The sequence below is a fragment of the Tauraco erythrolophus genome, chromosome 6 (assembly GCF_009769465.1).
Source record: "Tauraco erythrolophus isolate bTauEry1 chromosome 6, bTauEry1.pri, whole genome shotgun sequence".
NCBI classification, from domain to species: Eukaryota; Metazoa; Chordata; class Aves; order Musophagiformes; family Musophagidae; genus Tauraco; species Tauraco erythrolophus.
Genome location: NC_141470.1, coordinates 27,088,980 through 27,116,729, shown reverse-complemented (window position 1 = coordinate 27,116,729; position 27,750 = coordinate 27,088,980). Strand labels below are relative to the sequence as shown.

General features: G+C 60.9%; 2 protein-coding genes across 5 annotated transcripts in view; both read right to left on the bottom strand.

Annotated features, from left to right (window-relative positions):
- Positions 1–452: 452 nt before the first annotated feature.
- Positions 453–9,950, bottom strand: GRK2 (G protein-coupled receptor kinase 2). 4 transcript variants are annotated; one of them, XM_086612706.1, is made up of 21 exons: positions 9,838–9,950; positions 8,344–8,420; positions 7,577–7,650; positions 7,134–7,235; positions 6,757–6,858; positions 6,202–6,263; positions 5,917–5,968; positions 5,458–5,549; positions 5,006–5,105; positions 4,794–4,872; positions 4,508–4,638; positions 4,003–4,097; positions 3,819–3,926; positions 3,674–3,740; positions 2,985–3,085; positions 2,807–2,873; positions 2,629–2,724; positions 2,377–2,539; positions 2,127–2,263; positions 1,770–1,883; positions 453–1,344 (listed from the first exon to the last, which is right to left on the bottom strand). In XM_086612706.1, the coding sequence occupies exons 1-21, from the start codon at positions 9,948–9,950 to the stop codon at positions 1,183–1,185; spliced, it is 2,094 nt and encodes a 697-aa protein (XP_086468832.1). In that variant the 3' UTR covers positions 453–1,182. The 4 variants fall into 4 exon arrangements, with proteins under 4 accessions (XP_086468832.1, XP_086468833.1, XP_086468830.1 ...); XM_086612707.1 differs by having other exon boundaries at positions 6,784–6,858; XM_086612704.1 differs by lacking the exon at positions 453–1,344 and having other exon boundaries at positions 1,361–1,883; positions 6,784–6,858.
- Positions 9,951–13,639: 3,689 nt separating this feature from the next.
- KDM2A (lysine demethylase 2A) overlaps positions 13,640–27,750 on the bottom strand; it is a 52,009-nt gene continuing 37,898 nt past the window's right edge. Inside the window, exons 14-22 of the mRNA XM_086612646.1 lie at positions 21,506–21,589; positions 19,511–19,777; positions 19,170–19,301; positions 18,999–19,088; positions 17,351–18,063; positions 16,014–16,177; positions 15,515–15,673; positions 15,106–15,321; positions 13,640–14,947 (exon numbers count right to left, since the gene is read on the bottom strand). Of these exons, the coding sequence (XP_086468772.1) occupies positions 14,766–14,947; positions 15,106–15,321; positions 15,515–15,673; positions 16,014–16,177; positions 17,351–18,063; positions 18,999–19,088; positions 19,170–19,301; positions 19,511–19,777; positions 21,506–21,589 (2,007 nt within the window). The 3' untranslated portion in view covers positions 13,640–14,765. The remainder of the gene's footprint in view (positions 14,948–15,105; positions 15,322–15,514; positions 15,674–16,013; positions 16,178–17,350; positions 18,064–18,998; positions 19,089–19,169; positions 19,302–19,510; positions 19,778–21,505; positions 21,590–27,750) is intronic.

The window sequence follows — 27,750 nt, the reverse complement described above, 5'->3', positions numbered from 1 at the left end:
ACGGGGACAGAGCAGCAGCGCGGAGCCGACTCCCTGCTCCCACCGCTGCCCCGGGATCCCCAGCCCACGGGGACAACTCCCACCCGCACCCCGCTAACTGCCCGAAGTGCCAGCGTGCCCGTGCAAGGGGACACGCAGGCAGCCCCCATGCCCACAGCACTGGAGGTGACAGCAAGCTGCGTCACGGTCCCCCTAAGCGGGTACGGGGACATCTCTGCCACCCCACAATGAGGGGCAGCCAGGCGCTGTTTTTCCAGATTTTTATTATAAAAACTCTTCTTTTTTTTTGTTTTGTGTTGTGTTTTTTTTTTTGCATTCTCACGTCTCTGCTCATTAAAACCGCATTCACCGCTGGCCCTGGCCCTGCCTGGTGCCACCCTCTGCCCCCCCCCAGCCCCTGGAGCAGACCGACCGCAGACCAATATTTACAGATGCTGCCAGGGGCTGGGAGGGGGGACAGGGGGTGGGGGCCCTGGGGGACACCAGCATCACATGAGGCTGATTTGGGGGCAGAGGGGTCACACCTGCTCCTTCCTCCTCCACCACCCTGTGCCCCCCAAATGGGCACTGCTGCCCTGCAGCTCGGGGGGAGGCAGGGGGTGCGCCCCTCACCCAGGTGGGTGGCAGGAGGGGCACAGGGGACCCCATGGCACAGTATTTACAGGGGGTCCCCCTGGGCACACACGCACTCACACGGACACACACACACCAAGGACTTGGCACCCACACAATGGGCACAGCTGAGCTGGGGCACGCCGGCTCACAGGGAGGTGGGCGAAGGCTACGGGTGAGACAAGCTGGCCGGGTCCCTGCCCTGCCGGAGCTGGGCACCCACCTGCCCCATTTGGCACACACAGCAGTGGCAAAGCGGGTGGGTACGTAGACGGGGTGCAGGGGCTGCCTTCATCTTAGCCGGAGAGCTGGTAGAGGATTGGAGGAGGACGCTGGGGAGAAGTGCTGAGCCGCAGCACACGCCCAGCTCCAGCTCTGTGCCGGAGGCTGGGCTGGCAATGCCGCAGCTGTGCCCGCTCCACACGCGGCAGGTGAAACCGGCACCGGGCATCGTCCAGCGCCTGGCCTAGAGACGACAAAAAGGAGCAGGGGCACACGGGAACCCAACCCAATAAATTAAAGGCGGGGTGGGAATGGGAAAGAGGGGTGCGCAGGTGCGTGGGCACGGGCTCAGAGCCCGTTGGCAGAGCGCTGGATGAATGGCACTTTGCTGAGCTCCACCACGGGCGAGCGAGGCTTGTTCTGCATGCGCGGCACCCGCTGCAGCAGTTGCTGGGCCTGGCGCTGGGCGTCCCGCAGCTCCTTCCGCCACTGCACCAGCTCGGGGTCGCTCTGTGTAGGGCAGGGCAGGGGTCAGGCCGGGGCTCCCCAGGGTGCCAGGGCAGGGTACAGGGTGGTTGGGGGCTCCCCGAGGTGCCACGGCTCTGGGGCCACCCCACACTTTCTATATTAGTGTCCTGTGATGGCTTGGAGGGTTATACATGCAAGGCTAGTGGCCAGCAAGAGGTGGCTTGCAGGCAGCAGAAGGTGGTAGTTAGTGCCCAGCAGGGTATGGCTAGTAATGGCCTTGAGGTGGCTAGCACATAGCAGCAGGGACGGCTAGAGCCCAGCAAAGTTTGGCTGATGCCCAGTGGGAGCAACTGGCACCTGGGAGAGATGGCCAGTGAGGGACAGGAGGTGGCTGGTGCCTGACAGGGGTGGCCAGTATACCCAGGGAATGGTAGCAAGCCCCAGCAGGTGACCCAGGGCACACTCACATCACACTGCAGCACGAACTGCTTGCCACCACGGATGCGGAGCAGGATGCACTTGCGCTCCTTCACCTGTGTCTCCTCCACTGAGTCGATCTCCTCCATGGTGAGCAGGGACTGCTGGGGGGACAGGCTCAGCCCAGCCCTCACCCCCAGGCCTCTGTGCCCACACCAAGGTCCGCCCACGACCCCCCTACACGCTCCCGTACCCCTTGCAGTGCCATACCTGCTTGCACACATCCCTCACTCCATGGGCCCCCTGCCTCACCCTGATGTCCACCAGTGCCGCGGTGTGTCCGCCGAGCACCGTGCTCACCCCGCACTGCCCTGTGCCCCCCGCCTCTCGCCCCGTGCCCGCCTTACCGGCGACTCGCCCTCCCCACGCCACTCGAGGCGGTTGGGGAAGAGGTAGAAGTAGCGGCGCTGCCATTGCGTCAGGAAGGGGTTGCCCAGCTTGGCCATGTACCCATGCATGATGCAGTCCTTGCCCATGGCGTACTCTGTGCCCGCCATGCCAGGGAGAAGCAGCGTCAGCCCACAGCACGGTCATGGGGGCTGGGCAGAGCTGGGGGGGTATTGGGGGGAGGGGGGAGCAGGACCTGGCTCCACTCACCCTCCTCGTGGCCCAGCTGCTTGTTCTTGGCCTTCTTGCGAGCCTCCAGCTTGTCGGTGTCGGCATTGACGGCTTCGAAGACTGTCTCTGTCACCTCCTGCTGCCACCGCTCTGAGATGGTGAGTGGGAAGTTCCGGTACAGCTCCTGGTCGCTCTCCAGCAGCTGGCGGGCAGAGGAGTGGGTGGGTATCGCCAGGTCAGGGGCTCTCTGCCACCTCAGCACCCCCACACTCAGTCCCTCTGCCCAGCTACCTTGATGCCCTTCGTGTCCTCCTCATCGAAGGAGCCGATGTCGAAAGCGTCAGCCGCGTTCACCTCACCGCGGGGCGGGATCAGGGGTGGCGGGTACTGCAGGCAGGAAAGGGGTTTTAGAGGGGTGTCTGCCTGTGCGCCTGTACCCCCTCCCATGCCCGGGCGTCACGCCCCTCACCTTCTGCAGGAAAACCATCTGCCAGTCCAGGCCCTTGAAGAAGGGCTCCTCCTTCACCTCCTGAGCCCTGGGGAGCGAGGTGGGGTGAGCGCTGCAGGCTCCTGGCTGCAGGCCTGGGGGCGGGGTGCCTGCCTTCTGCCCCAGCCCTGGCACCGCCCTGGTGCCCACCAGCACTCACCCGCGCCCCATGCAGCCCAGCCGCCGGTTGACGTCACGCTGCAGCAGCCCCTCAAGCAGGGAGCGCAGCTCAGGAGAGAAGGAGTCCGGCAGCTCGACGGCCTGCGAGAGAGGGCACGGGTTGTTCATGCCGTGAGCATGCAAGCACCGAGGCACACGTGTGCGCGGGTACAGGGATGCACACAGATAAGCACAGACACACGCTGACATACACAGGGAGGCGTGCACACACGTACGCATGCACACACGTGCAGGCACACACACATGCAAGGTGCATGTGCACATTCAGTCCCGTGCAAGCACATACGCACGGATGGGTGTACGCACACAGCAGGCACACAAGTGCACGGCGGCTGGCACGTGTAAACACCACAGAGACGCGTGCATGGACAGGACGTGGACTCTGCAAACACACCTGTGTGCAAGGGACCCCCCTGCTGTGTGTGAACACAAACACACCCACCTGCATGTCATCCTGCACACACACGTAGAGATGGGCACAAGCACACACTCCGGGCACCGCCCACCTTCAGGGACCAGCTGTCCCTGACCCCCCCACACTCCTTGTGTGCCTTCCAGGTCTCTGCCAGCGCACAGTAGTGGGGCACAGCAGTGCAGGGGTGCTCGTGCCCTGTCCATGCCTCAGCCCTCCCTGGCACATGGGGTAAAGGCCAGGGTGCCCCAACTCACCATGGTGAGGGTCATACGGTCAATCTCGTGCTTGTCCTTCGTCTTGTGCTGCCGAAAGGGGCTGTGCCTGCGGATGTGAGGGAAGAGGGAAACTCAGCGGTGCCCACCATGCCTCCCCATGCCCACCTGTGCCTGTGGCACTCACCCCCGGAGCAGTTTGAAGAGCATGCAGCCCAGTGAGAACCAGTCAGCGCTGCTGTCGTATGCCACTCCTTTCTGCAGCACCTCCGGAGCCATGTACCCATGGGTGCCCCTGCAGGGGCACAGGGCAGGGTGAGGGGCTGTGCCAGGCAGGCTGGCAGGGCAGGCAGGGGCGCGGGCACACTCACACACTGGCATGGGGCTTCTTCTTGGAGAAGTCACAGGCCAGGCCCAGGTCCGAGATGCGGACGTGCCCAAACTCGTCCAGGAGGATGTTTGCCGGCTGGCGAGACATCATACCACCCCTGAGCCCAAGTGGGTGGGGTGGGCAGAGAGGCTGGGATTGCCCACATGGGTCAGGCAGGGGTGGTCTGTGGGATTTCAGGGTGGTGGGAAGTGCCAGCGGAGTCTGCAAGAGTGTCCCCCGCTCCGAGGTCTAAGGATACCCACAGGGTCCCAAGGGTGCCCATGGAGTTTGGGGGGTTCCTGCAGGGTCACGGGTGCCCACAGGACCTGGGGTACCCTCTGGGCTCCTGCGGGCTCTGTGGGTGCCTGTGACACCTGTGGGTGCCCACAGGGTCCTGGGAGGGTTTCTACGGGGTATGGACATGCCAGTGGGGTTTCTAGACATGTGCAAGGTCTCAGGGTGCCCATTGGGGTGTGGGTGCCCGAGGTAGCTGTGGGGTCGCTCACCTTGAGGTCGCGGTACACCACAAAGCGGCTGTGCATGTGCTCCAGGCCCAGGATGATCTCAGCCGCATAGAAGCGCATCTCTGCCTCTGAGAAGACGCCGTGCTGGGACAGGTGATAATGCAGGTCTCCTCCTGTGACAACAGGGACCAGTTGTCACCCCGGCACTGCGCTCCATGCCCTGGGATGGCATGGGCAGGGGGCTTCGAGCCCGTGGCTCAGACCAGCTGTGGCCCTGGGGAGGGCAAAGGATCAGCCACGGGGTCCCTTGGGGCCAGCAGCCTCTCACCGTTCATGAGGTCGAGGATGAAGCTGAGCTTGTCGGGTGTGTGGAAGGCGTACGACATGCAGACAATGAATGGGCAGTCCTGGCAGGAGAGACAGGGTCACGCAGTGCCAACAGTGCCCTGGGAACACCCTCCCTCACTGTCCCCCTCCCCTCGCCTGTGCCACAGCCTGTGACTGGGGTGCCAGCCCTGCCCAGTGCCTGTGTCCCCTCACCCCAGTACTGACGAGGGACAGCATGATGCGCTCGTTGAGGGCCAGGGTCTCGCCCTGCTTCATCTTGATGCGTTTTTTGTCCAAACACTTCATGGCGTACCTGGGGGCAAAGAGTCCCTGCAGGGTACTGCTGCTGCCCGCAGCCTCGGTGCCACAGCCTGCCTCTGCCCACGGCCCCACCAACCGCAGCCATGCCATAGTGTCCCTCCACTGCCAGCACCCACAGCCACCTCAACGCATCCAGCTACCACCCACAGCCATGACATCCCTGTATCCCCCAGAGACCCGTAGCCATGGTGATACTTCAGCAACCCCCCTAACATCTGTCATCATGGCAACACCACTGTAGATGCCTTTGGGACCACCACCACAGCCCCAGCAGCCTTCCTACCCGCCCCTCCCAGTCACAGGTTGATCCCTCCAGCCTCCCGCGACAGAGCATCCCCCATTACATTTTGCCTGTATCCGCTTTCCGGCAGCCGTAGACCTCCCCAAAACCGCCGCGACCGATGATTCGGTGAACGCTGAAGTCGTTCATGGTTAGCTGGAGGGGGTGAGAAGGAGGTGAGGCTGAACCTGGACACCCGGGACCCGCAGCACCTGCCCTGCACCAAGAGCTGTGTGTGTCCGTGGTGGCAGGGGGATCCCACACCCTGCCTTAGCTTCCCCAGGCGAGGAACACAGAGCCGCGTGTTCCCATGAGCGTGGGCAGGTGGGGGAGAGCCACCTGTGAGTGAGTGAAAGCCTGGGGGGTGTGTGAGGGTGCCCCTGCGGGGTGCTCGTCCAAGGGTACACACGTAAGCCCTAGTGAGCCCTGGCGCAGCAGCCTTGTCACTGTGCCCATGTCCCCCCTCCCTGGAAGTGCCCAGAGGTGCCCGGGGTGCCCCCGAGGCGCAGGGGTCCCTGCTCACATGGATGTTCAGCTCCACATTCTTCCACTGGCAGAACCGCGTGAACTTGTCACTGCAATGAAGCACAGAGAGGGCAAGAGTGGAGCCCCTGGAGAGACACCCCCCACTGAACACCTGTCTCAGGGCAGAAGGACCCCTTGGACTTGTCTGGAGACAGGCAGCAGCCCCCGGGACCCCCGTCTGGGAACAGATACCCCTGGAGCTCCTATCTAAGGTGGGACCCCTGTTCCCTCTCTGGGCCGGGATGGGACAACCCGATCCTCGTGGCATTGTCCCCCATCTCACCTCTCGATGAATTTCTGGAAGATGCCCCCACGCAGGTTCTGGCAGATCTCCTCAATGTAGGGCTGAGGGCACACACAGAGTTCAGTGCTGGGTCCCCGGTGTCACCCAGGTCACCCATACCCCTCACGTCCCATCACGATGTCAGGTTTCTTTCAACCCTGGCACTTCACGTATTTCTCCCGCTACCCTGCCACTGCCAGCCCCCTGGGGATGCTTCTGCCCCCCAGGGTCACTGGGGTCTCTAGGGACCCCAATGTCACCACCCCTGGTGACCCTGCTGTCACCCTGAGTCACCTCTACATCCAGAGTCCAAATCACCACCCTTTGAAGAGCCTGACCATCACCTCCAGCCCTGAGTCTCCTGACTATCACCCCATGGGGACCACCAGCAATCCCTCTTATTCCCAACCTGCTGGGGATCCCCTCACCACCCCTTGGAGTCCTCATACTTTCTGAGACCACTTCCTCATCTCTAGGGGCTCCCATGGCCACCAGCTCCTTCTCACCAGCCCCCCCGTAAGGATTAACCCTCCGAGTACCAGAGATGGCAGAGACCCTCTCTCTGTTCTGGGTGATGCCCACCTGGAAAAGGTCTGGAGGTACCTGCTTCTTGCTCAGGCGGCTCTGGACGTGCTCTGTGGCACTCTTGGAGAAGGGCTGTGAAGCAAGACGGGATCATGTCACCCCAGGCAGAAGGGATACAGGCACAGGGTCAAGGCAGTCCCACAGTGACCAGGCAGCAGGGGGACTCATGGAGGAACCTCCATCCATAGGGTTGGTCTGTGGCTCCCAGAACAGAGTCAATGGTGTGTCTGGAGCTCCCTCTGAAGACACTGAGTGCCAGGGACACTGGGTACATCTTTCCCACCTGCTCTGGGGATGCCTCCCTGGTACCTCTCCCCACTGTGGCGCTGGCACAGCATGGCACTCACGTGGGAGCAGGCCAGCAGCTCCTTCATGATATAATGGTCAAAGATGTGGCGGCTCCGGGCAGTTCGCTCCTCCTCCGAGTCCAGCTTCTCGTACTTCTTGATCTGGGAAGGGCATAGCTCCGGTGGCACACGGGCACACAGATCCCAAGCCTGCACTGCTACAGGGCAGAGCCCTCACCCCACGCCAGGCAGGTGAGCCCAGGGCTGGGCGGCCCCTGGAATCTGGTACATTGGGAACTATAGCTCCAGCCCCTCTGGGTACCATGTCCCACAGTCACCCGATGGTTATCATGTCCCTTGGGTACCGAGAGCATCACCCTCTGGCTCCCTGGGTACTCTGCATGCTCTTGGTACCATGTCTGTGGGCCCTGCAGCTACCAAATCCTACCCCCAACCCTCCTAACGACCACAGGATTCCATCCAGATGGGTCCCCCCATCTCACCTCCTCATAAAACTCCATCAGGGGTTTGGCCTCCTCTGCCTGGTTAAAAGCAAAGTCTCGGAAGAGCAGGTACCCTGGCAGGGACAGAGCCATGGTGTGAGAGGTGCCTGTCCCAGAGCAGCAGCGTGTGCCCCGTAGCTCAGGCCACGGGGCACAGGGATGTCCCCTGGGCCTGCCTGTGCCCACAGCCACCCCCATGCCAGGCTCGAAGAAGAGGAAGTGCCAAGCTGGGGACTGGCCAGGCTTTGGCAGGGTGATGCAGGGAGGCCAGGACAGCGCCTGGCACAGCGAGCAGCAGTGCAGTGCTATAGGGCACTATGGGGCAGGGGTCTGGTGGGGTAGCAAGGAGGTTGGTGCAGTGGGGGAGCAACAGGGCAGGGGCACATGCAGGCACCATGAAGCAGGCTGCCGTGAGGAGGACGTGCCCGGAAACCGGGAGGGAGTCAGCGGGAGGAAGTGAGAGGCGCTTCCTGCCCTGGACGGTTAGCACCAGCACTGGGTGGAAGTGACGGGGTGGGGGGATGTGGGGTGGGGAACGTGGCGCAGGGGGTTGTGTCACGCGGCCCCCAGGAACCTCTGCCCAGCCCGGCCCCACAGCCCTCTCGCTTCCCCCAGGCCATGCCGGGGGCAGAGGGGAAGGGCCACAGCCACTACCACTGTCACAGCTGCCACCAATCCAGCCCCCCAGCCCTTGTCCAGGCATGCAATGAGTGTCCCTATGCCTGTGGATGCTCATCCACGTGCCCTCCCCTGTGCCCCCAGCTCACCGATCTTCTGCGTGAAGATCTTGTCGAACGTCACTTCTCCTCGGTCCTCCAGGTACTTCTGCATGACGCTGCGGATGCTGTGGAGACACCGGAGGGGCTCAGCGCCCCACCTGCCCCATGACCCCCAGCACCTCTCTGCTCCTGACACCTCTACTGTCCCGCCATGCCTGCCCTGTACCCACCATGCCCCTACTCTCCTGCTCCTCCTGTGTCCCCACGACACCCTCCAAGCCCCATTGGCACGTGTGTCCTCCCATCTTGTGTAGTCTCCCACAAGTGTGACATATTGCTGAGCCCCAGTGAGGGTCAGGCACAGGGTGCCTTGTGTGGTGGGGTTCGAGGGAGAAGGGTACCCCCAAAAAGGCTCCGTAGTGCTGGGCAGCAAAGGTGTAGGAGGGTAGTAGAGGTGGGGACCGAGGTTGCACACTTGGGTCCCCTCCTGGTCCCTGGGGAAGAGTGGAGCAGCATGTGCCCATGCGTGTAGGGCTGCGTGTGCGCCTGGAGCGTGAGGGCCAGGCAGTGTGTGCCAGGCTGCACGGCAGGTGTCAAGTCGGGCTGCTGTGCGGGGTGCTTGCGTGCTGTGCTGTCCACCGCCTGCATCCTGTGCATGGCATGCCATGATGCCGCATGCCACGCTGTGCTCCATGCGGTGTGTCGTGCCATGCTCACTGTGCCACATGACGAGGGTCCGGCTGTGCGCGTGTGTGCACCGGGCTGCGCATGGGGCCGGCGCAGGCTGGGTGTGCAAAGGGAAGTTGTGAAGCGGGTTGTGTGGGCAGGAGGGGGTGTGCGCATGGGGAGCAACAGGCATGGGGGCGGCGTGTGCAGCGGGGAGCACCACAACTCTGCGTGTCTGTGTTGTGTACAGGGAGGGCTGAAGTCCTGCATGTGTCAGCTGAGCCCCTGCGTGCGTGCGCTGATGTACGCGGTGCGTGCATATGCAAGCACACACGAGTGTGTGTGCAGCCCGCCGCAGCACTCTGTAAGTGCGCACTCTGTATGTGCACACACACGCGCGCATGGCTGCGGGCGGGCACAGCTGTGGCTGCGCCTGGCAGCGGAGGTGTGTGCCAGGACGGCGCACACGGGGCGGGCACGCACGGCTGGGCGCGACTGTGCACCGGGGTGAGCGTGTCCGTGTGCCGGGCAGGAGGTGCGTGTGCACGCCCAGGCAAGTGTGCGCAGGCTGGGTGCACCGCACACATGTGCGCGGCAGATGCGAGCGCAGATGGCAGCGGCCCTGCCCGAGGCGGGCGAGTTCCGTGCCGGGGGAGGGCGAGCGGGAGGGCTGTGCCCGGGTACCCCCCAGAGGCCGGTGCAGCGGCGCCGGGGCCGCAGTGGTCCGACCCTGCCCGGCCGCGAGAGCCGCGGCTGGCGTCCGGGGAGCCGGCGCGGGGGCAGGGCCCGCGCTGCGCCGGGCCGCGGGGAACCGGGACAGGGCCGGGGCGGGCGGTCGCAGGGGCGGGCGGGCAGCCGCGGGCGGCGGGGCCTCACCTGGGCTCGGGCAGGAGGATCCGCTTGCTGGCGCGGGCGGCGGGCGCAGCGCGGCTCTTCTCCATGGCCATCAGGTAGCTCACGTCCGCCAGCACCGCCTCCAGGTCCGCCATCTTGAGCCGCGCCGCCGGCCCCGCCGGCCCCACCGCCTACCGCCGCCGGACCGGACCCGGACGGACCCGGAACCGGAACCGGGACCCGGAACCGGAACCGGGGGCGGACCCGGAGTGGAGCCGGGACGGACCCGGCCCGGCCCGGCCCGGCCCGGCGCGGGGAAGCCCAGGCGGCGGCGCGGCCTCAGCGGCGGGGGGCCATGGCGGGCGGGGCGGCCTGAGGGGAGCGCGTGTCCGTGCGCGCGTCCGTGCGCGCGTGTGTGTGACAGGCGGCACCGCCGACCCGGGGCGGGGCCGGCGCGGGGGCGGGGGCGGGCCCGGGCCCGTCCTTCCCGACGCCCCGCCCACCGGGGCGTGGCCGTGACACGGGCGTGACCCCGTGGGTGTGACCCCCCCGTGGGTGTGACCTCCCGTGGGTGTGACCCCGTGCGACACCAGCTGTGGTACCGTGCGCCTGACCCCCCGTGCGTGTCACCCAGCCGGTGTGACGGTGTGCGTGACACCGCGTGCGGCACTCCGCGCGCCGCGCTGTGCGCGTGAGGCACCGGCCGTGACCGTGGGCTGCAGCGTGTGTGGCGGCGCGCGGCACCACGCGTGTCCGCGTGTGCGTGCGTGCACACCTATGCCGAGACCCCCCACCCCGGGGTGCGGCACAGGGAGAGGGGGCCCGATCCCACCCCGGGACGTCACCCAGCAGGGAACCCCCGTGGCTGGGGGTCCCCACGGGGTTGTGCCACCTGTGGGGGCTGGCACTGGGGACACCGTCCACCCCGCTGGCCCGTGTGCGTGGTGGTGTGCGTGTCCGCGTGCCGGGCAGGAGGGGCAGCTGCTGCCGGGGCGGGCAGAGACCGGTGGCCTGGCAGCTGGTGGACCTGGGCCGGGCACCAGTGTGGTGGCAAAGCCCGGCTGGGTGGGAGACGGGCGGCAGGAGAGCGCCGGGCCGAGGAGGTGCTTCACCTCTCGCTCTGGAGAAGAGAGGCGGCTATAAATGGACAGGGCTTAAAATAACCGGGTCAAGAGCGAGCGGGCTGTGCAGCGGGGTGGCCGCCCTGGGTGATGGAGGCAGCTGCCCTGCTCCAGCAGCACCGTGGGCAGGAGGCTCCCTGTCCCTGGGAGCCAGGAGGGGACACGTGGAGGGGACAGGGCGAGGGGCAGGTTGGGGTGCTGAGATTCGCTCGGGCTCCGGTGCACCGAAACGTGGTGCGTTGCCGAGGTGGGCACACATTGGTGCTCCGGTGCGGCGAGGGCGGCTGTAGCTTCAGCCACCAGTGGAGGAGGATGTTCGCGCACGGCAGAGCGAGCTCCGCACCTCGCCATGCAAATGGCCCGGCCCAGGGCTTGTTTTGCTGCTTTCCGTACAACCCCAACCGCCACGGGGGCCTGGACCGTGACGTCCCTGCAGAGGAGGCTGGGCGATGGTAAACGTCACCTCGGTGGCCCCCGGCCCAGAGCCGGCCCTGGCAGAGCTGTGGGACCAGCAGAAGCCCTTCGGGGTGGCTGAGTGAGTCTGCCCTGGTCCCAGCTCTGCTCCCAGCAGCCTCTCATCCCAGCCTTTAAACCCAGCTTTGCTGGGAGAGGAAGAGAAATAAATCTCAGCAAGTCCCTGCCAGCATGACCCCGGCCTGGCAACCGGGGGAGGTGGGAAACGCCTCTGGGTTTCCCAGCTTGGGGAGATAAAGCCTGTCCCAAGCAGAGCCAGGCACAGAGCCGGTCCCAGCACTGTGCAAGGCACCAGCAGGTTTGGCTCCCGCTGCGGAGGAGCTGCCTGTGCTCCCTGCCTGCTTCGTGTCAGGCGGGTTGCAGAGGTGGGGCAGCTGGGCTGAAAGCTGGCTGCTGCAGAGAGGCTGCAGGGGAGCAGCAAAGCCATGGCCTCTAGCAGCCCAGGGATCTGCTGGGAAAAAGCAGTTTTCCCAAGAGAGACAGAGGACAGGCGACAGCCCCACATGGCCCCATGGCCTTGGCTCACGGGTGGGACAAGTGGTGAGGCAAGTGGTGACGCGACACGGTGACAGCTGCCATCACCCCTCAGGAGATGATGGGGTCTCCAGCAGCGTGGGAAGCCCCAGTGCTGGGGGGAGGCTGGGGGCTTCCCAAGCACCGGCCTCATCCCTTCCATTTTCCTTGCGGACAAACAATGGGCAGAGCCGAGACGCAGGGTTTTGTTTTTCTTGAATTTTTTTTTTTTATTCCAAAAATCCACCCCCAAGAAACAAAATATTTCCCTTCAGAGGCTGGTATCTTCCCTCCCCCCACAACATCTCTCTCATCCCTGTGGTAATGTTATGAGCAAAGTTCCTCTCTAAAAACCAGTATCGGAGACTGCTTAGAAAAAGAAAAAAGGAAAAACCAAACCAACCAACCAAAACAAAACAAAAACCAAAATGAAAGAAAACAAAACAAAAAAGGCCAACTAGCTCCCCTCCCTCTGCCGCCCGAAAAGAAACCCCCAACCCAAACCATCCCGACTGAGAGAGCGTAAGACTTGGTTTGCTTTTACCCTTAATGCTTACATTTAATTTTAAAGCACAAACATCAGAGATGGACTCTAAATCGCCAACAAAAAAATATATATTTACAATATTTCTCCAGGGTGGGGGGCGGGGGGGGGAGGAAGGGAGGGGAAACTGAAACAAAACAAAAACACAACCAAACCCTTAAACAATAGTGACTTTTCTTGCAGGAGTTGTCTTTAGGGAGCAGTCTGGGTTGCTTTTAAATCACTAAGTGATTTTATATATATAATTCTCTTTTATTTTTTTCCTCTTCCTTGTGGATTTTCACCCCCTGCCCACAGACAGGGGCCAGGGCAGCCGGTGGCGTGACGAGGGGTTGCACACTGGAGTCTCTGCGGCCGGGGAGGGGGTACCTGGGGGAAGGCTCATCGCCACCCCAGTTCGGCCGCTCACCCACCTCCCACCCGCCCCGAGGGAGGGTCTGCTGCCCTGTGCCCACCTGGCTCCGGACAAGCTCTACCTCAGCTTGGGTTCATTTGTTTTATCTTCTTCCTCATTGCAAAACTCAAAAAAAAAAAAAAAAAATCAATCCCAAAGGAAAAAGAAAAGCTTTGATTCTTCCGACGTCTTTCACGGGAGCCACCAACAAGAGAGACTAAGGCAGAAAGGCCTCCGCTGCCCGACTGCAGCCAGGGGTCCCGGCTCTCCACTCCTTCTCTAAGCACCCAGGGTCTTTTCTGCTCAAAAGCCCTCCAGATCCACTGTGGCAAAAAACTGCCCCTTGTCCCGCGGCGATCAAACCCCTCATATCCCCCTCCGGCAGCCGGGGAGCGACGGATGCGCCACCAGCCCCTGCGCCCGAGTAGAAGGCAGTCAGCGGCCATCTCTCCTCCCTTATTGCTTCTGAAGCAGCGGGGCGGCAGGGGCTGCCTTCTGCAGGAGCCCCACTGCCCCTCGGCCGTCCTCTCCGGGGCTGGGGAACCGCTGGCACGGGGTAGGCCGATTTGTGCTATTCTGTACGTGCTGCCAAAGGGGCTGGGGAGGGCCGGGCTGGGGAGAGTGGTGTCCTGACACCGGGAGAGAGAGGGGGAGTGTCTGGTCACAGGCAGGACAGGGAAGGAAATAAAATAGTGACCCAAAAGAAGATTCCAACCTTTTTTCCTTTCTTTTTTTTTCTTTTTTTTTTTTTTGTGTTTTTTTTTTTTTGGTTTGATTTTTTTTTTGTTTTTTTTTTTTTTTAAAGTGCAAAAAGCTCTCTGCTGCCTTAGAGAGAGGTTCTTTGGACCGACCATTCATTGCAAAGGAAAAAAATGGCAGCTAAAAGGGGGTGGGGGGGAAGGAGAAGACAATGCAGTGGGGTGTTCGTGCCAGTTCGGTCCCAGGCCACAGTGCCCTGGGCAAGACTGAGAAGCCTTCGCCCCTCCAGCTGCGGTGGCCCTAGAGTGCTTCACGATGCTGGGCCACGCACAGGGAGCTGGGGAGGAAGAGGAGGCAGCTCCTGTCTCCCCGTGCGCTCACTCACCCCTGGCTGATGCTTTACGAGTCCTCCCTGAGCTCTGATGTACCTGTGGTTTCTCCCCTGCTCCCCACCAGTGCCCGGCCCCGGCCATCACCTCTGCACAGGGCTGCGTCAGGACAGACTGTGCTCCAGGAAAGCCGGTGCTGCCCCAGAGCAGAAGCCTCATCTCCCCGGGCAGGGGGAGAGGGGACTGCAAAGCCCCTGCTCCTGTCCAGAGAACACATGACAACCCTGGCTGCAGGGCTCCTGCCCTCGACACAAAAAGAGCTGCCCAGATGCGTGAGAGTGGTGGGAGAAGGAGGGGGTTGGATCACAGCCCCTGCAGCTGGACGAGGGAAACTGTCAAGGGCTGAGAGCACAGGGTGAGCAACGAGCTGGCGGTGGCACAGAGGGGTAGGTTTAATTCCAGCTCTGCTCCCGCTTCCTTGGAGAGACCTTGACCCTCAAGCTTTGTGCTAACGGGGAAGTGACAAGTGTTTCAAGGCAAGGAGATGATGGGGAGGAAGGGAAAAGCTGCGGGAAGAGGGCACCCCATTTCTCTGCACAGAGATCTCTATTACAACCTCCGCCTTGGGAGCGGCCAGCTCCAGGGCCAAGGCTCCTTGCCATTTGCCCGTTCCTCCTCTGGTACTGGCCAGCCTGGCGGGACATCTTCATTGGCAGAAGTCCCGGGGGAGGAGGAGGAAGGACGACGGAGCGAGGCCAGCAGTGGCCCTGCCTGCCGAGTCAGGTGGGAGGCAGCGGCAGGACACGGAGGGCAAGGTGGGGATGTGGAGGAGCGGCTCTCCGAGAGGGGTGGGATGGGCTCTTTTCCTTCTCCTCAGTCTGCCCCGGGGAGGGTCTCTAGCTGATTTTTTGAATCAGCTTCTCATCGGACAGGCAGTAGAGGCTGTTGATGGACAGGTCCGAGATGAAGTGCTCACAGGCTTTGCGGGTGATCTGTTTGCAACCTCGCAGGTCAATTAGAGAGACGTTGGAGATGCGGCGCAGGTACAGCAAGGCCTGGTCCGTCAGCTTATTGCAGCCTGCAATAAAGGGAGACGAGAGGAAGTGAGCTGCAACACCTCCACCAAGCCGGAGCTGAGCTCTTGTGTCAGGCTGGGAGGAGGAAGCCGCTGTACAATAGCGAGTCCTGCCAGGCCACCCTCGGGCCAACCTGGGCCACCTGGAGCAGCGTACCCACCTGCCATGTTGAGCTCGGTGAGGGAGCTGCGTGTGGAAGAGCCCATGGCCGTGAGGAGGTTGGCCGACTGGTCCGTAAGGTGGTTGCAGTGGCTGAGGTCGAGGCGGGAGAGCAGGGGCATATGGCGGATGATCAGCCGCAGCGTGGCATCGGTGATGTCCAGGCCGGCGAGCCGGAAATCAATCATGTTGCGGAGTTTGCTGCGATTGTCCTGACCTGCAAAGGGAGAGGAGAAGTTAAGCGTGGACTATCTGCCCTGCTGCCTTGGGGCATTCCAGATCCAGCATCATCATCTTACCCGCTCTGTGCCCAACATATCACCCTCCTCTGGCTCCTCACAACCCACAGGGACCCTCCTTGGTCACCACCGCCCCAGCCTTGTCCCGTGGCAGCTTGACCAACAGCTTACTGGGTTTGTCTGTTGGAGGCATGAGTAAGTCGCGGATCTGAGGGTCCTTGATTCCTACTGCCCACCGAAGATCGAGGGTCCTGAGAAGGGGGCAGCTGGAGGTACTAAGAGCACAGACCGCAGACCAGGAACAGCCCGCTAAGATGAGGTCTTTCAGGCCTGCCGGGAGAAGGGAGAGAGGTAACAAGTCAGACTGGCTTGGCCAGCTCAGAGATGTCCCAGATCTCTACCCTCTTTCTCCAGGCACATGAGGAAGCAGATCCCCTCCCCGCCTGGGGTGTGACGGGGAGCCGGGCTCTCTGAAGGAGCAGTTAACACAGGCAGCACAAAACCTCATCGCTATCAGCTGCTTGCTGCGTGACGGGATCCAGGCACCTCGGAGTTTTCAAGCTGGTGCATACCAGAGTGCAAAGCCTGTCTCTCACTGTGGTCTAGCCATCCAGAAGCCTCGGAGCAGGCTGGCAGCAGAGGTAGGGACCCCTTCCCAGCCCACACTCACCTGGCAGCCTGTTGACGAGCCACGTAAGCTGTTTTTTGGAGATATTGGTCCAGCTGAGGTCGAGGCTGACTGGCTGTCTTTTGATAATGCCGCTCAGTGCCTGGGGAGTGATGGACTTGCACCTGCTCAAATCTATCTTTGTCCACAATCTCTTGTCACAGCACCTGGGAATGGGGACAAGGCTTAAAGTTGAGCCCCAAGAGCCCCATGGGACAAGAGACAGCTGGCGGGTTGCCTGGCTTCAGGGTGAAGCCCAGCCCTGGCTCAGAACAAGCCCTCAGTCACAGAACAAGGCTGCTCTGCCTGGTTTCCCTGGGTTTTCCTAAACACATGGGGAGGTTGCCGAGAGTGTCCGGCCACCCAGGAACGCCCAGAACAGCCCCAGCGGGGTTTTGTTGCCATGTAACAAGACTCTGAGTCACAGCTGTCGGCCCTGCTTGCCCCCTTCCGGGTGCTCCTCCTGCCAGGGCAAAGGTCTTAAGCATCCTCGCTCCCAGCAGGCGAAACACTCAGCCCAGTCCCCACCCAATGGTGTCAGCAGTGCTTGCTGCTTCACCGAGAGCAGCCACAGAGCCCCGTGGTGGCACAAACCCCTCCTCTCCCACGGGAGCCCGAGGAGACCCAGGACCCAATGGCAGCTCAGCTGTGCCCCTGAAGATGCCACGAGTGGCAGGTGAGGGGACGCTCTGCTCCAGCCATCATGTCACACCATTCCCACCAGCCACTGATCAAAGCGGGCTGGTCCTTTCCCACTGTGCCATTCCCGCTTCTCAGCAGTTAGAAACCTCCCAGTTTCCAGCCCCTGTCTGTTCGCCAAGCCCTCCATCCACAGCTGTCCCGGTGCCAGCATTGTCTTCAGACCTAACACCCCTCAAGGCAATTCCAGCCAGCAAACCCATCCCTGCCTCAGCCTGCCTTCTGGGAGGCCGAGGCAGAATGGGAGGCAGGGAAGGGCAATAATCCCGCAGGGCGGCAGGCGAGGAAAGGGCATCAGCACCTTGCAAGGACACGGCAGGGGACACAGGTGCTCAGGTGACAGCACAGCCTGCCACTGTCTCCCAACAGAAGGGACAGGAGGAAGGCAGTGGAAGGGGTCAATAAAGACCAGTGCACATATTGTAGCCAGCAGAGCTGGCCACAGGGTTTGAGGGCAACAGTGCCTGGCAAGTGCCAGTGCCAGGGCATGAAGGGAGGGCACCAATGCGACATCCCTTCCTCAATTCCCTCTGGCTGCCCATCAGGCACCAGGCTTGTTGTGGCCATGCCCGGTCCAGGGGTCAGGACATGGGCAGGCCTGGCTGTGGCCCCACTCCCCAGCCCCGCATTCCCACACTCACCACTTGTACCAGGTCTTGCACACACGCATGCACTCGCAGAGCTCCCTGCGAGTGAGGTAGCGGAAGACGGACATCCACACCTCGCGCTGCATCCAGCTCTCCTCGCCCTCCTGCGCCCGGCCCCCTCGGCCGTTGAGCCGGGCCGCCCCCCCCTCCTCCGTGTTCTCGTCGTCCTCCTCCTCTTCCTCCTCATCCTCCTCGGCGGCTGCCTCCTCCTCCCCCCCACCCCGCAAGGGCATCCTGGTGGGTGCGTGGCGCATGACCACGCGAGGAGAGTGCTGCAGGTTGGCAGAGGAGGCCGTGATGGCTTGCAGCTTGGGGACGATAGAAGTGCCGTGGACGTCTTTGGTGGGGCGCTGGAGTGTCACAGTGAGGTAAGAGCCATGCAGCTTGGCCTTCTCTACCTCCGACAGCTCCTTCTTCCCGCTGGGGTTGTTCTCCTTCTCCCTCACCATGGTTCGCTCAGTGGCCTGGAGCCGCAGCAGTTGCCGTCGCTTGAAGCGTTCATCTCTGCTGGCGCTGTGGTGCTCGCTGGGGCCGGCTCCCGGGGACGAGCGCGTCACCATGCCTCGCGGCGACGCTGGGTCGTGGATCAGCTGCAGCATGGGGGTGGGCGAGTTTGGTGGGGGGGTCAGGGGCTCCTCGCAACTCCGCAGGGGCCGCAGCACCTTGGCTTGTGCCGTGTCGTCGTCGCTCTCCTCCACCTTCCGCTTCTGCGGGAAAGGAGGTTAGTGGGGATGGAGTCACAGTGGGCCTGGGGAATGCACCCCCCTCTCCCCTCTCCTCTTCCCCAGGGCAACATCACGGTGCTGGCAGGGCCTGCACCAGCAGTGCCCAGTACCACCAAGACCAGACTCCACCCACACTAGCAACCAACATTTTCCTTCCTCCTTCACAAAATGAGTGTCCCCTGAGGTTGTGAGTGGCTTCCACTCCATGCCTAACAATCCCTCATCTCTTGCAGTGGAAACTCTCAGGATTACAGCTTAGCACAAGACACTGTGGGGACCAGAGGTGCTCATCACATCCACCTGAAGTGCTGGGGGACCCAGGAACCAGGCAGATGTGCGCCCCAAGCATGCACATCACCCAGGAGAAGGTGAAAGTGTCCCAGGATGGCTGCTCCCCATCTGGCTTGCCTTAGCTGCCACGCTTCCATCCACAGCAGCGGGCACTGCTCTACAGGTGACGCGGCAGCCGTAGGCCGGTGTCCTGGGCAGCGCTGGCAGCCGCCAGTGGGCCAGCTGCTGCCACATGCAGTCCGCTTGCTGCCTGGCAGAGGAACCCGGCTGCCCCTGTCGCTTCTGCAGTAGCTTGGCCCTGGTCTGCTGACGGACTCTCTGGGAGCCGGGGACAGAGAGCAGGGGGCTGTCAGCTCGCCCCGCTGCAGGATCCCAGGACCAGTCTGCAGCAGTGTCTGCCAGCAGGATGCTGCCAGGACCCTGAACGCTGCTGCACTCCACCCTACAACGATCCATGCTCTCACTAGTCACTGCCCAACCGGTCCCCTGGACCCCGCTAGTCCTTGCCTGCCCTCCAGCCCACCCACACAGCCTGGCCTTGTTGAACACCACCTATCCCCCAGCAGGATGCACAGAGGGATGGAGGACATGCATCCTGCCCTGCCACAGCCCAGCTTGGCTCCTACCTGGCCCTTCTCTGCATCGTCACCCTGGTAGCATTTGGGGCACTCCCAGCAGTTAGGGAGCTCATCGTTGAGCAGCCCCTCCCCATCCATCTGCAAAGAGAAGCAGGCGGTCAGCAGCAGTCCCTTTCCCACAGCCAAGCCCTCCCCTGCCTCGGCACCCGCACTGCTCACCTGCAGGCAGCCAGGGTGAACAATCTCGTTGCAGATGCAGCACTCCATGAGCTTCTTCTCAAAGTCCTGCGAGTCCTCATTCTGATCCACCTCCCCGCAAAGTGCACACGTGACCGAGTGAGGCAGCCTAGGCTACAAAAGAAAGCAGGGGTGAAACCAGGGCAAGGTGGGACAGCCTTCCTCCTTCTCTCCTCCATCGCCTGAATCATGGGGAAGGGGCCAACTATCCCCCAGGATTCAAATTTGGTCATTGCCCTCCTCTGTCTGACCCTGATTGGCCACATAGAGTTGCTGCCCGGCTGCACTGGACTTCTGAGAAAAGGATCAGGCCGTAGACTCACCGCTAAGCATTGCCGGAGGACGCAGGACTGCTTCATGCGGCCAGGTCCACCAAACTTCTTCATGTCCCTGCAATAGTGGCACATGCCACACTCGCCCTGCATGCAAGCCTTGCATTTTCGGCACCGCACCCGCCTCCGCCGGGCGCCTGACACAATGGGAGAGACCGTAGGCCTGACGGGTGTCGGGCGAGGGGCTGGCTTCATGGTGTGCGGCTTGGTGATGGGGATGGTGGGCAGGCGCACCCTCAGCCGGGCCTGGAGCTTTAGCTGGCAAGAGAAGTAGAGAGGGAAGAAGTGCAAGATGAGCATTCAGCTCAGATCAGAAAGCCTCTGATTCCCTGGCTCCCTTGCTACGATGTCAGATAACGTGACAGAGAGCAGTCCCACTCCCTCACCTATCTACAGACAAAGGAGTCTGTATCAGCGCTGCCCTGGCCAGCTCTCCTCGAGCACACTCACTCGGCCTTCACCATCCCACACCAAGAGTTTTCCTTCCTCTCATCCCTCATCAGGAGTCAGAAATGGGCTGCTGAGTCCCAAAAGCATCGCAGTGCCCCAAAACCAGCCATTCATTGCTTCTGAAGCAAGGAATGACAGCGAAAGGCTGCCCTCTAACCTCCCTACCACCAGCTGTGCAAGGGGACAGGGCTGAGCTCCAAAGTGACTGCTCTGGTCACTCTTTCCCACAAAAAAACACCCAAGGAACACCCAAGCACCCCTGTTTACAGTGGGGGTAGGACAGCACAGCTCTCCAGCAGACACCTGCCACCACATGTGACATCAGCCCTCAGCAAACACACTGGCTGCAGCATCCTTCTGGGATCGGCCGTGATGGCATGTGCACCACAGCTGATGGGCTTGGGGAAGGGCAGGCACCCAAAAATCCCAGCACAGGAACAGGGTTGGGGATGCGCCAAGAATCTGAGTGTTGCATCCAAAGTGTGCAGATATCTCCAGGTCTTTTCTCTCATAAAAAGCTGTCTGAGATGCTTGTGCTGCTGAAGGACCAGGAAATCATGCTGGATCCCCTTGGGCAGAGCACAGTAGGCAGACAGGCACCTCCAAAGGGCATTCCGAGAGGCTTGTTTGTCTCCACACACACAGATAGGGTACTACCCACCCTTCCCAGTGCAATAGGGTCCTGCTCTTCCCATACGCCTGCCCGTGAGACCGTTTCCCGACAGGAAGGAAGAAGTAACCTACAGAAGCCATCCTGCCAGGCTTTGGGAAGGCATCCTGCAGAGGGGAAGTCCGGCCAACCAGCGGCAGGCTGCTCCTCACCTCTATCTGTCCAGCAAGCTCAGCCTGGGCCATTGCCAAACTTTAGGCCCTGGGTTACGAGCACAGCTGGAGAGGGAAGGGCTGAAAGGCCCCTTTCCCGAGAAGCTGACTGCTATCTGCAGGTAGAGATCCCGAGGAGGGAGCCGCCTTCCTTGTGGTTGCAAGAGTCAATACTAAAGCATGGGCTGGGGCATGGACTCAAGGAGCACGCTCACCTAGTGTCATCAACCCCCACAGCTCACCCTTCGTCTCTCGGGGAATGCAATATCCATATGTTCCCCTGACACGCAACATCACTCGTACCACCCAGGACTCCCTTGTCAAGCTGGAAAGCTGCTGGGAGAGCTTACTTTAGAGGATCATCCTTTCCACCAACAGCAGAACTCCAGCTCCTCTGAGCATGACTGAGGGGATGGAGAACATGGAGCAGCTGGGGCTGACCCAGTTACACCCATCAGCTGAAATGGAGTAACCAGAACGGTAGGAGACCTCCACCACTGCCAGCAAATGGGTTTGCCCACGGTGCTGCAGAGGTGGTTGTGCCCCATGGCCTGCCTCTGCACTGCTCCCTTTCTTCCCGCTGGCTAAGGCTCCCAAGGCAAGTATGGAAGCAGTGCCAGTGCACCCCAGTCGCAGGCAGTGACTCGGCCAAGGGCAGGTAATCAGCTCAACCACACGCGATACGTGCCCGGGTCCCCTCCTTGCAGCTCCTACCTTATCTCTCTTGGGCCACTGGACGATGGGGATGCCTGTAAGTGCCAGTTTGGGGTCGCTGTTAGCGTATTCTTCTAGCAGCAGCTAAAGGAGAGGGAGAAGGGAAAAAGAGACAAAAAGCACAGGTGTGAGCAGAGAGAAACAAGGCTCCCGCCAGCGAAGCAGGCTCCGACCAGATGCCAAGGCCAGTACGCTTCAAACAGGGCTGGGAAGGAGTCCTCCTCTGCCCACGCCCGCAACGATCCCTCCCCATGTTAGACAGACAAGCTCTGTCGAGTCGATCTGCACGAGCGCTTTCATCAACTGCATTTCAGCCCCGAGGCCCCGCGCTGCATGGTGGCAAGGGAAGAGCGCCAAGCTTTTGCAATCCAGGGGGATTTACAGGGGAGGAAGCACGAAGGTCCCTCCATCTGTCCCCGCAACAGTCCCTGGGCACAGGGCAGCAGGACGTGGTACTCCAGCATCCCCTCTGTAGCCTGGTGCAAGCTGCCGGGTAGCCAAGAGCTGCTCCCCCACACTGCCTCGGGGTTCGGCTTTGACTTTGCCACAAGAGATCCCTCAGCACCAACCGGATGGGCACGCTGCCCTACGGCACAACAGGCACCCTCGCTCTCAGCAGATGGGGGCTCCTTGTGCTCAGCCTGGCCCTTTCAGCCCTCTTGCTCCCCCCGTGTCACAGCCTGCTCCCCATGGCCGTTCCCCACCGCATTTGCCCGTTGCAAAGGTGCTTTATTTACTTCGCGTTGCCATGGCTACACGGCAGCAGCCTCCCACCGGCATCCCCTCCTGCCGGCATCCCGTGTGGCGCTTCCCGCTGCCAGGCAGGACCAGGGCAGGAGCCAGCCAGTGACCCTCGTGGGGCTACCCACTCCGTGGGCAAGCGTCCTGGCCCAGCGTGGCTTTCCGGTTCTCCTCCGCCCTTCTGGGGCGGCTGCGGAAGGCAGGAAGCCGCAGCCTCCCCTCCGCTCCCCGGCAGCGCAGCGTGCTGCCTACAGACTTTCCGCCTCCCCGTCAGTCTTCCCGTGAGCACACGCTGAAATGAAAGGTCAGGGGGCGGGGGGCTCACATATATATATGCACATATATATATATATATATGGGGGGGGGGGGGGGAACACGGACAGGGAACCGCAGCCTCCTCCTGCCCGGGGCACTGGGGGGGAGGGGGGGTATGTGACGGCAGCGGCTCAGGCATGCTCCGAGTCAGGGGGCCAAGGGGCTTTGGGTGGGGGGTACCGGGGTCCCGTGGCTGCATCTGGCTCGGAGCCGGTGGGGGCGACAGCCCCCTCGTCCTCTCTGACCCCTCAGGCTCTGGCAGAGGGGACAAGGCAGAGGGGAGCCTGCGAGCGCACCGCACGCTTCCCCCAGCCGGCAGCAACTCGGCACCGGCGAGCGCAGCCCAAGGAAGGGGAGGGGAGGGGAAGAGGCGAGCCCGAGCACCAGCTGGGGTCCCCTCCAGGGAAGCAAGGGTCCCCCCGCGGTCCCCTCCCACCCCGGCTGAGTCCGGAGCGTCCCCGCGTCCCACCCCGCCAGCGTTGCCAACTGCCTGACCTTGCGCCTCTGGAGCTGCCGAGACTCTGGGGTGAAGTTTGCCGAGCCCTCTTTGTTTCGGTGCCCGCACTGCGAGGGCTGGGGCCCCCCCCCTCTCCCCAGACACCTCCAGGGGCTGCCTCACTCTGAGCAGACCCGAACCGGACCCTCGGTCTTCGGGGACATGGCGGGGGGAGTGGCTGCGCCCCCCGCCCCGAGCGCCCCGGACTCCGGCAGCCGCACTGGCAACCGCGTGTTCCTCCCGAGCCCTTGGGCAGCAGCGGCAGCTTCCTGAGCCTGAAACAATGCTGCTGCGTCACCCACATGCGGTTCCCAGCAATGCTTTGCAACGGGAAGATGGCAGAAGAGAAAAAAGCGAGCGAACGAGCAGAGGGCAGAGCCGTTCTGCTGCAGAGCCGGGAGGGGCCGGGACGGGCGGCTGGCGCGGTGCGGATTGGCGCAGGGGGTCCGGGCTGCCCGGCCCACCATCCTCCCTCCCTCCGTCACCGCAATCGGAGATGCCGGGACCGGGCTCCCCAGGGTCGGGGCAGGCTGGGGAGAACACGGCGGGGAGCCCCAGCCCCGGCCCGCCCAGCAGCCCCCAGCCCCGCTCCCGCCCAGCCTCTCCAACGCCTTTGTTTTCTCCGAGGCGGTTTTTGGGGTTCCTGCCGGCAGCCGAACCCACTTGGATCTAGGAAACAGCACTGGCGTGAGCAGGGAGAAAGAGCTTTTAAATCAAGGCAAGTGGGACGAGCCGCGCCCCCCCCCCCCTCAGTATGCTGCACCCGCGTCCTCCTGACAGCGTCCCGCCAGCCAAGTTTGGGAGCAGCTGTAGTCCCAAAGCCACCGGTGACCTAACCGCTAGAGGGGGACAAACCCATATTGGGCGACGCAAGGCCTCTCCAACCAGCCCCGGGCTCCCTAAAACACCCCCCGCCCCACCCCCACCCCCACCCCCACCCCCAGCTACAAACCACCGGAATTAAAATGGAGGAAACTCTTGAAATAAAGCAAGCTTCCCAAAGCAGCACTGGAGAACAGCGACTGCTCCCACTCCTGACACATCCAAAGCATCTGCAGGCAACCTCAGCTTTTGCGTCAACTGCCCCTGGAGAGCCCAGGAAGCCACCGGGTCACACTGACCAGGCACCTGGGTCTGGACTGTCACCACCTGAACATCCTCAGGTCCCTGCATCTCACCGTTGGCATCGCACTGGGGACACCCACTCCCACAGTGTGGTTGGGCCTGGCGCAGAGAATATGCAGGGTGGCTCCTCCGTCACGTTGCCGAGCTCGAGCACATCAGATGGCACGCTGAGGTGACACCTGGTCAGGCAGGACAGCAGAGGGGGTCTTTGGCCTCACGTGGTCCAGGCTGCAGTGCTTCCATCGTGGAAGAGTTGGGCATCTCGTGAATGTCACACCCCTGGCACACACAGAGGCAGGGGACTCTCGCACGCAGCTCAGCACTTCACGCTCATCTGACCAGTGCTGCTGTTTCACCAAGGTGGGACTTTTTGGACATAGCTCATGGGCCACCCTGACCTTCCTCATCCGACCCTGGTGGAAGCAGCATCCATTCCTCACCAAGTCCTTTCTGTGCCCCATTGTCCTGCAGCAAACAGAATGGGACTGGGCACACTCTCCCTATGGCTGCAGAGAGGCAGTGGAGGGCCCTGAGACCACTCACTCCTCCCAAGGGCCCTCATCAGCGCTTTTACATCCCCTGGGCTTCAGTAAGCTGACATGGTCGCTGCTTCTCTTAGATATGAGCACCTGGAGAAACAAACTGTCTTGGGAAAGCAGATTCCAGCTGGCAGATTTACTAGGGCAGGGAAAGGAGAGCATGAGGCATGGGGAATGTTTCAGGCAGATGTGACCCACAGGAGGAGCAGACCAGGAGAGTAATATGCTTTTACAGAGAGGTGAGATGATGTCTCTGATCATGGGATGACCCAACACAACACAGAGCCGGGTAAGTGGGCAATGCCAGACCAGAGGCTTTGAGATGAGGTCCTGGAGACAGGATCTGTGCTTCTGGAAGAGGCGCTTTTTGTTTCTACAAAGCTTAATGCTCCAACACCTCCATGCAGAGGCCAAACAACTCGTTTGTGCCACTTATTGAGGCCACAGGGCTTGGTAGCACTGCAGCAAGCGAATGGTTCAAACATGGACTCAGGCCCCCACAAGTCAGCCAACAGCAGGTCTGACAGCTCTAAAGCCAGACCCTCATGAACCATCCTCCTCTGAAGCCTAAATGATGGAAGCCAGTGCACTCCAAGAGGGGTCAGGAGTGATACGAGCAGTCAAAAGACAATGGGACCTCTCAGAAGTTGCCTCTTCGCCAGTGATCTTTCCAACCACCCCAGTACAGACCATGCACAGAGGCATTGCCAAACGCTGGGAGATTTTTCAGCAAGACATCAGTGCTACAAGGCAACTTGTCACAACCTCATTTTGTAAAGGTAGATCTTCTCCAGAGGCAGTGATAGAAGCCATTTTCATTTCTGCAAGCCAGCCCATTTAGCCCACCAGAGAGCAGCTCTCCATCACCAGTCCAGGAGGCAATGCCATGGTGTCACCAGGAGCTTCCCAAAGGAGAAAGACAAAGCTAGAAAGGTTAAAGAGAGGCAGAGGTGGCAACATGCTCTTCCTATTCAAGATGCCTGATGCAGCCATGTTTACAGAGTCTCAGCGGATGGACAGTCCCTCCTGCCATGGAGCTGGAAGCACATCTTTGTCACATACAAAGTGTCATGTCCCACCATGTGATGGCTCCAGGCTCAACTCACAACAGGATACAGAAGTGTATTTCTCCTTGTGACCCAACACATAGACATCCTGAAGTCATGATCACCACACAAGAGGCTGTGAGAAAAGGCAGCATTTTCCTGCTCTGTGCCTGGGGACCCTGGTTAGCAGAGGGTGGCAGGAATTGTTGTATGTGACAGGCAGATCAAAGTACCGGGTCACTACCTGCGTGTCTGGGCTCTATGATGAGAAAACACCATGTTCTGATCCTGGGTTGCAGACAGACCACAAACGCGCAGGCCACAGCCACAAAAGCCTTCCACAATGCAGTGTCTGCCTAACTGGAAGACAGCTACATAGTGGCAGCAGCAAAGTTGTCGAGTGCTGAAAACGCTGAAAACACATTGGTTCCGTGCTTCTGTAGAGGTCGTCTTTCCCAATGGTCCTGTTAGCCAGATCCCAGGTCCATTAATGACCTCACCTGATGTCGTAAGGGTAAGAGTACCTGCTGCAGATTGACACTTCAGAGTCAGGCTGAGATGCTGTGGAGGACATAGGCTTTCTGTTGAGCTTAAGTCACTGAAAGTGGATTAGGCTTTAGTTCTCCACTAGTGCATAAAGAGAAACAGGATCTGAACAGAAAGGATTCAGGTCTGGGGGTGCAGCATAAGGGATCCCACATGGATCAAACCTCCTGAGAGCTGTGAGGGAAGGCAGGAGCATCAGAACAAGACCGGAGAAGAGAACGGCTGTGCTTACACACAGCCTCGGTACGACTGTGTTCTGGGAGAGTCAGCTACAGTTGTGCAAGAACATAAAAGCTGTTAGAGGAGGGAGTTATACCGAAGCTTACAAAGGAAACATGACTGAAACAGGATCTGTATCCCACATCCCCACATCATGAGTTACAGATGCACGGATTCATGCCTCTAGCATGGTAACAACTTGTCCTACCTTAAAAAAAAAAAAAAAAAAAAGGTGTTCTCCATACAAGCTGTTGATATTGACAGTTAGACCTTCACTCATCAGGCTTTTCAGTGACCAGACCAGTTGAAAGGTTTAGCTAGAAACGTCTTAGCCCTTTCCAGGTTTTGAAAGTCAACCTATGTTTGCCAGTTCTGTCACCTCTAAGGAAAAGGTAAGTTTTGAAAGCAGAGGTTTGCTGCAGTTTGACAAACTTGTGTTTTCTCCAGCCACTGCAGTCTGATGACTAAGGATCTTCATGCCCTGAGGATGCCCTGTAGCACAGGCTTTACTTGGGAGCTGCTAGTCCTGACAGACAGAGTCCCTGCAGCTCAGGACACTTTTGAACCTCAGAGGACAGCCAGCTTTAAGGAGAAAATCATCCAATCATATAATGGTTTAGGTTGGAAGGTACCTAAAGATCATCTAGTTCCAACTCCCCTGCCATGGGCAAGGACACCTTCCCCTAGATCAGGTTGCTCAAGGCCTCATCCAACCTGGCTTTGAACACCTCCAAGGACGGGGAATCCACAACTTCTCTAGGCAACCTGTTCCAGTGCTTCTCCATCCTTATTGTAAAACAATTTCTTCCTTGTATCTAATCGAAATCTACGCTCTTTCAGGGTTTCCTCTGACCAGACTGCAGGGACTTTCACCTGCAGCTCATTCATGAGGTATAACCACACATGAGGGCTGGTGGGTCACATCAAAGCCACAGGGGCACATGTCCATTAACTCCAGAACACAAGAAGTCCTTTGAACAGGTCTCAAAACCCAGCTGAACACCAACAACCTTGAACGCTCTGCCTTCAAGAACCTGACACACAACACCACCCTCCCTTTCTTAGTCCAAAACTCACAGCTCGAAGCTTGAGTTTCTCCAGAGCATCATATGGATGCTGGGCTGAGGCCAGCCCACCACAGTGGCTCAGAAACACTCGCGTTGCCTACCCAGAGGCCACGGCACACACAGCACTCTTGAAAACCACAGGAAACCAGAG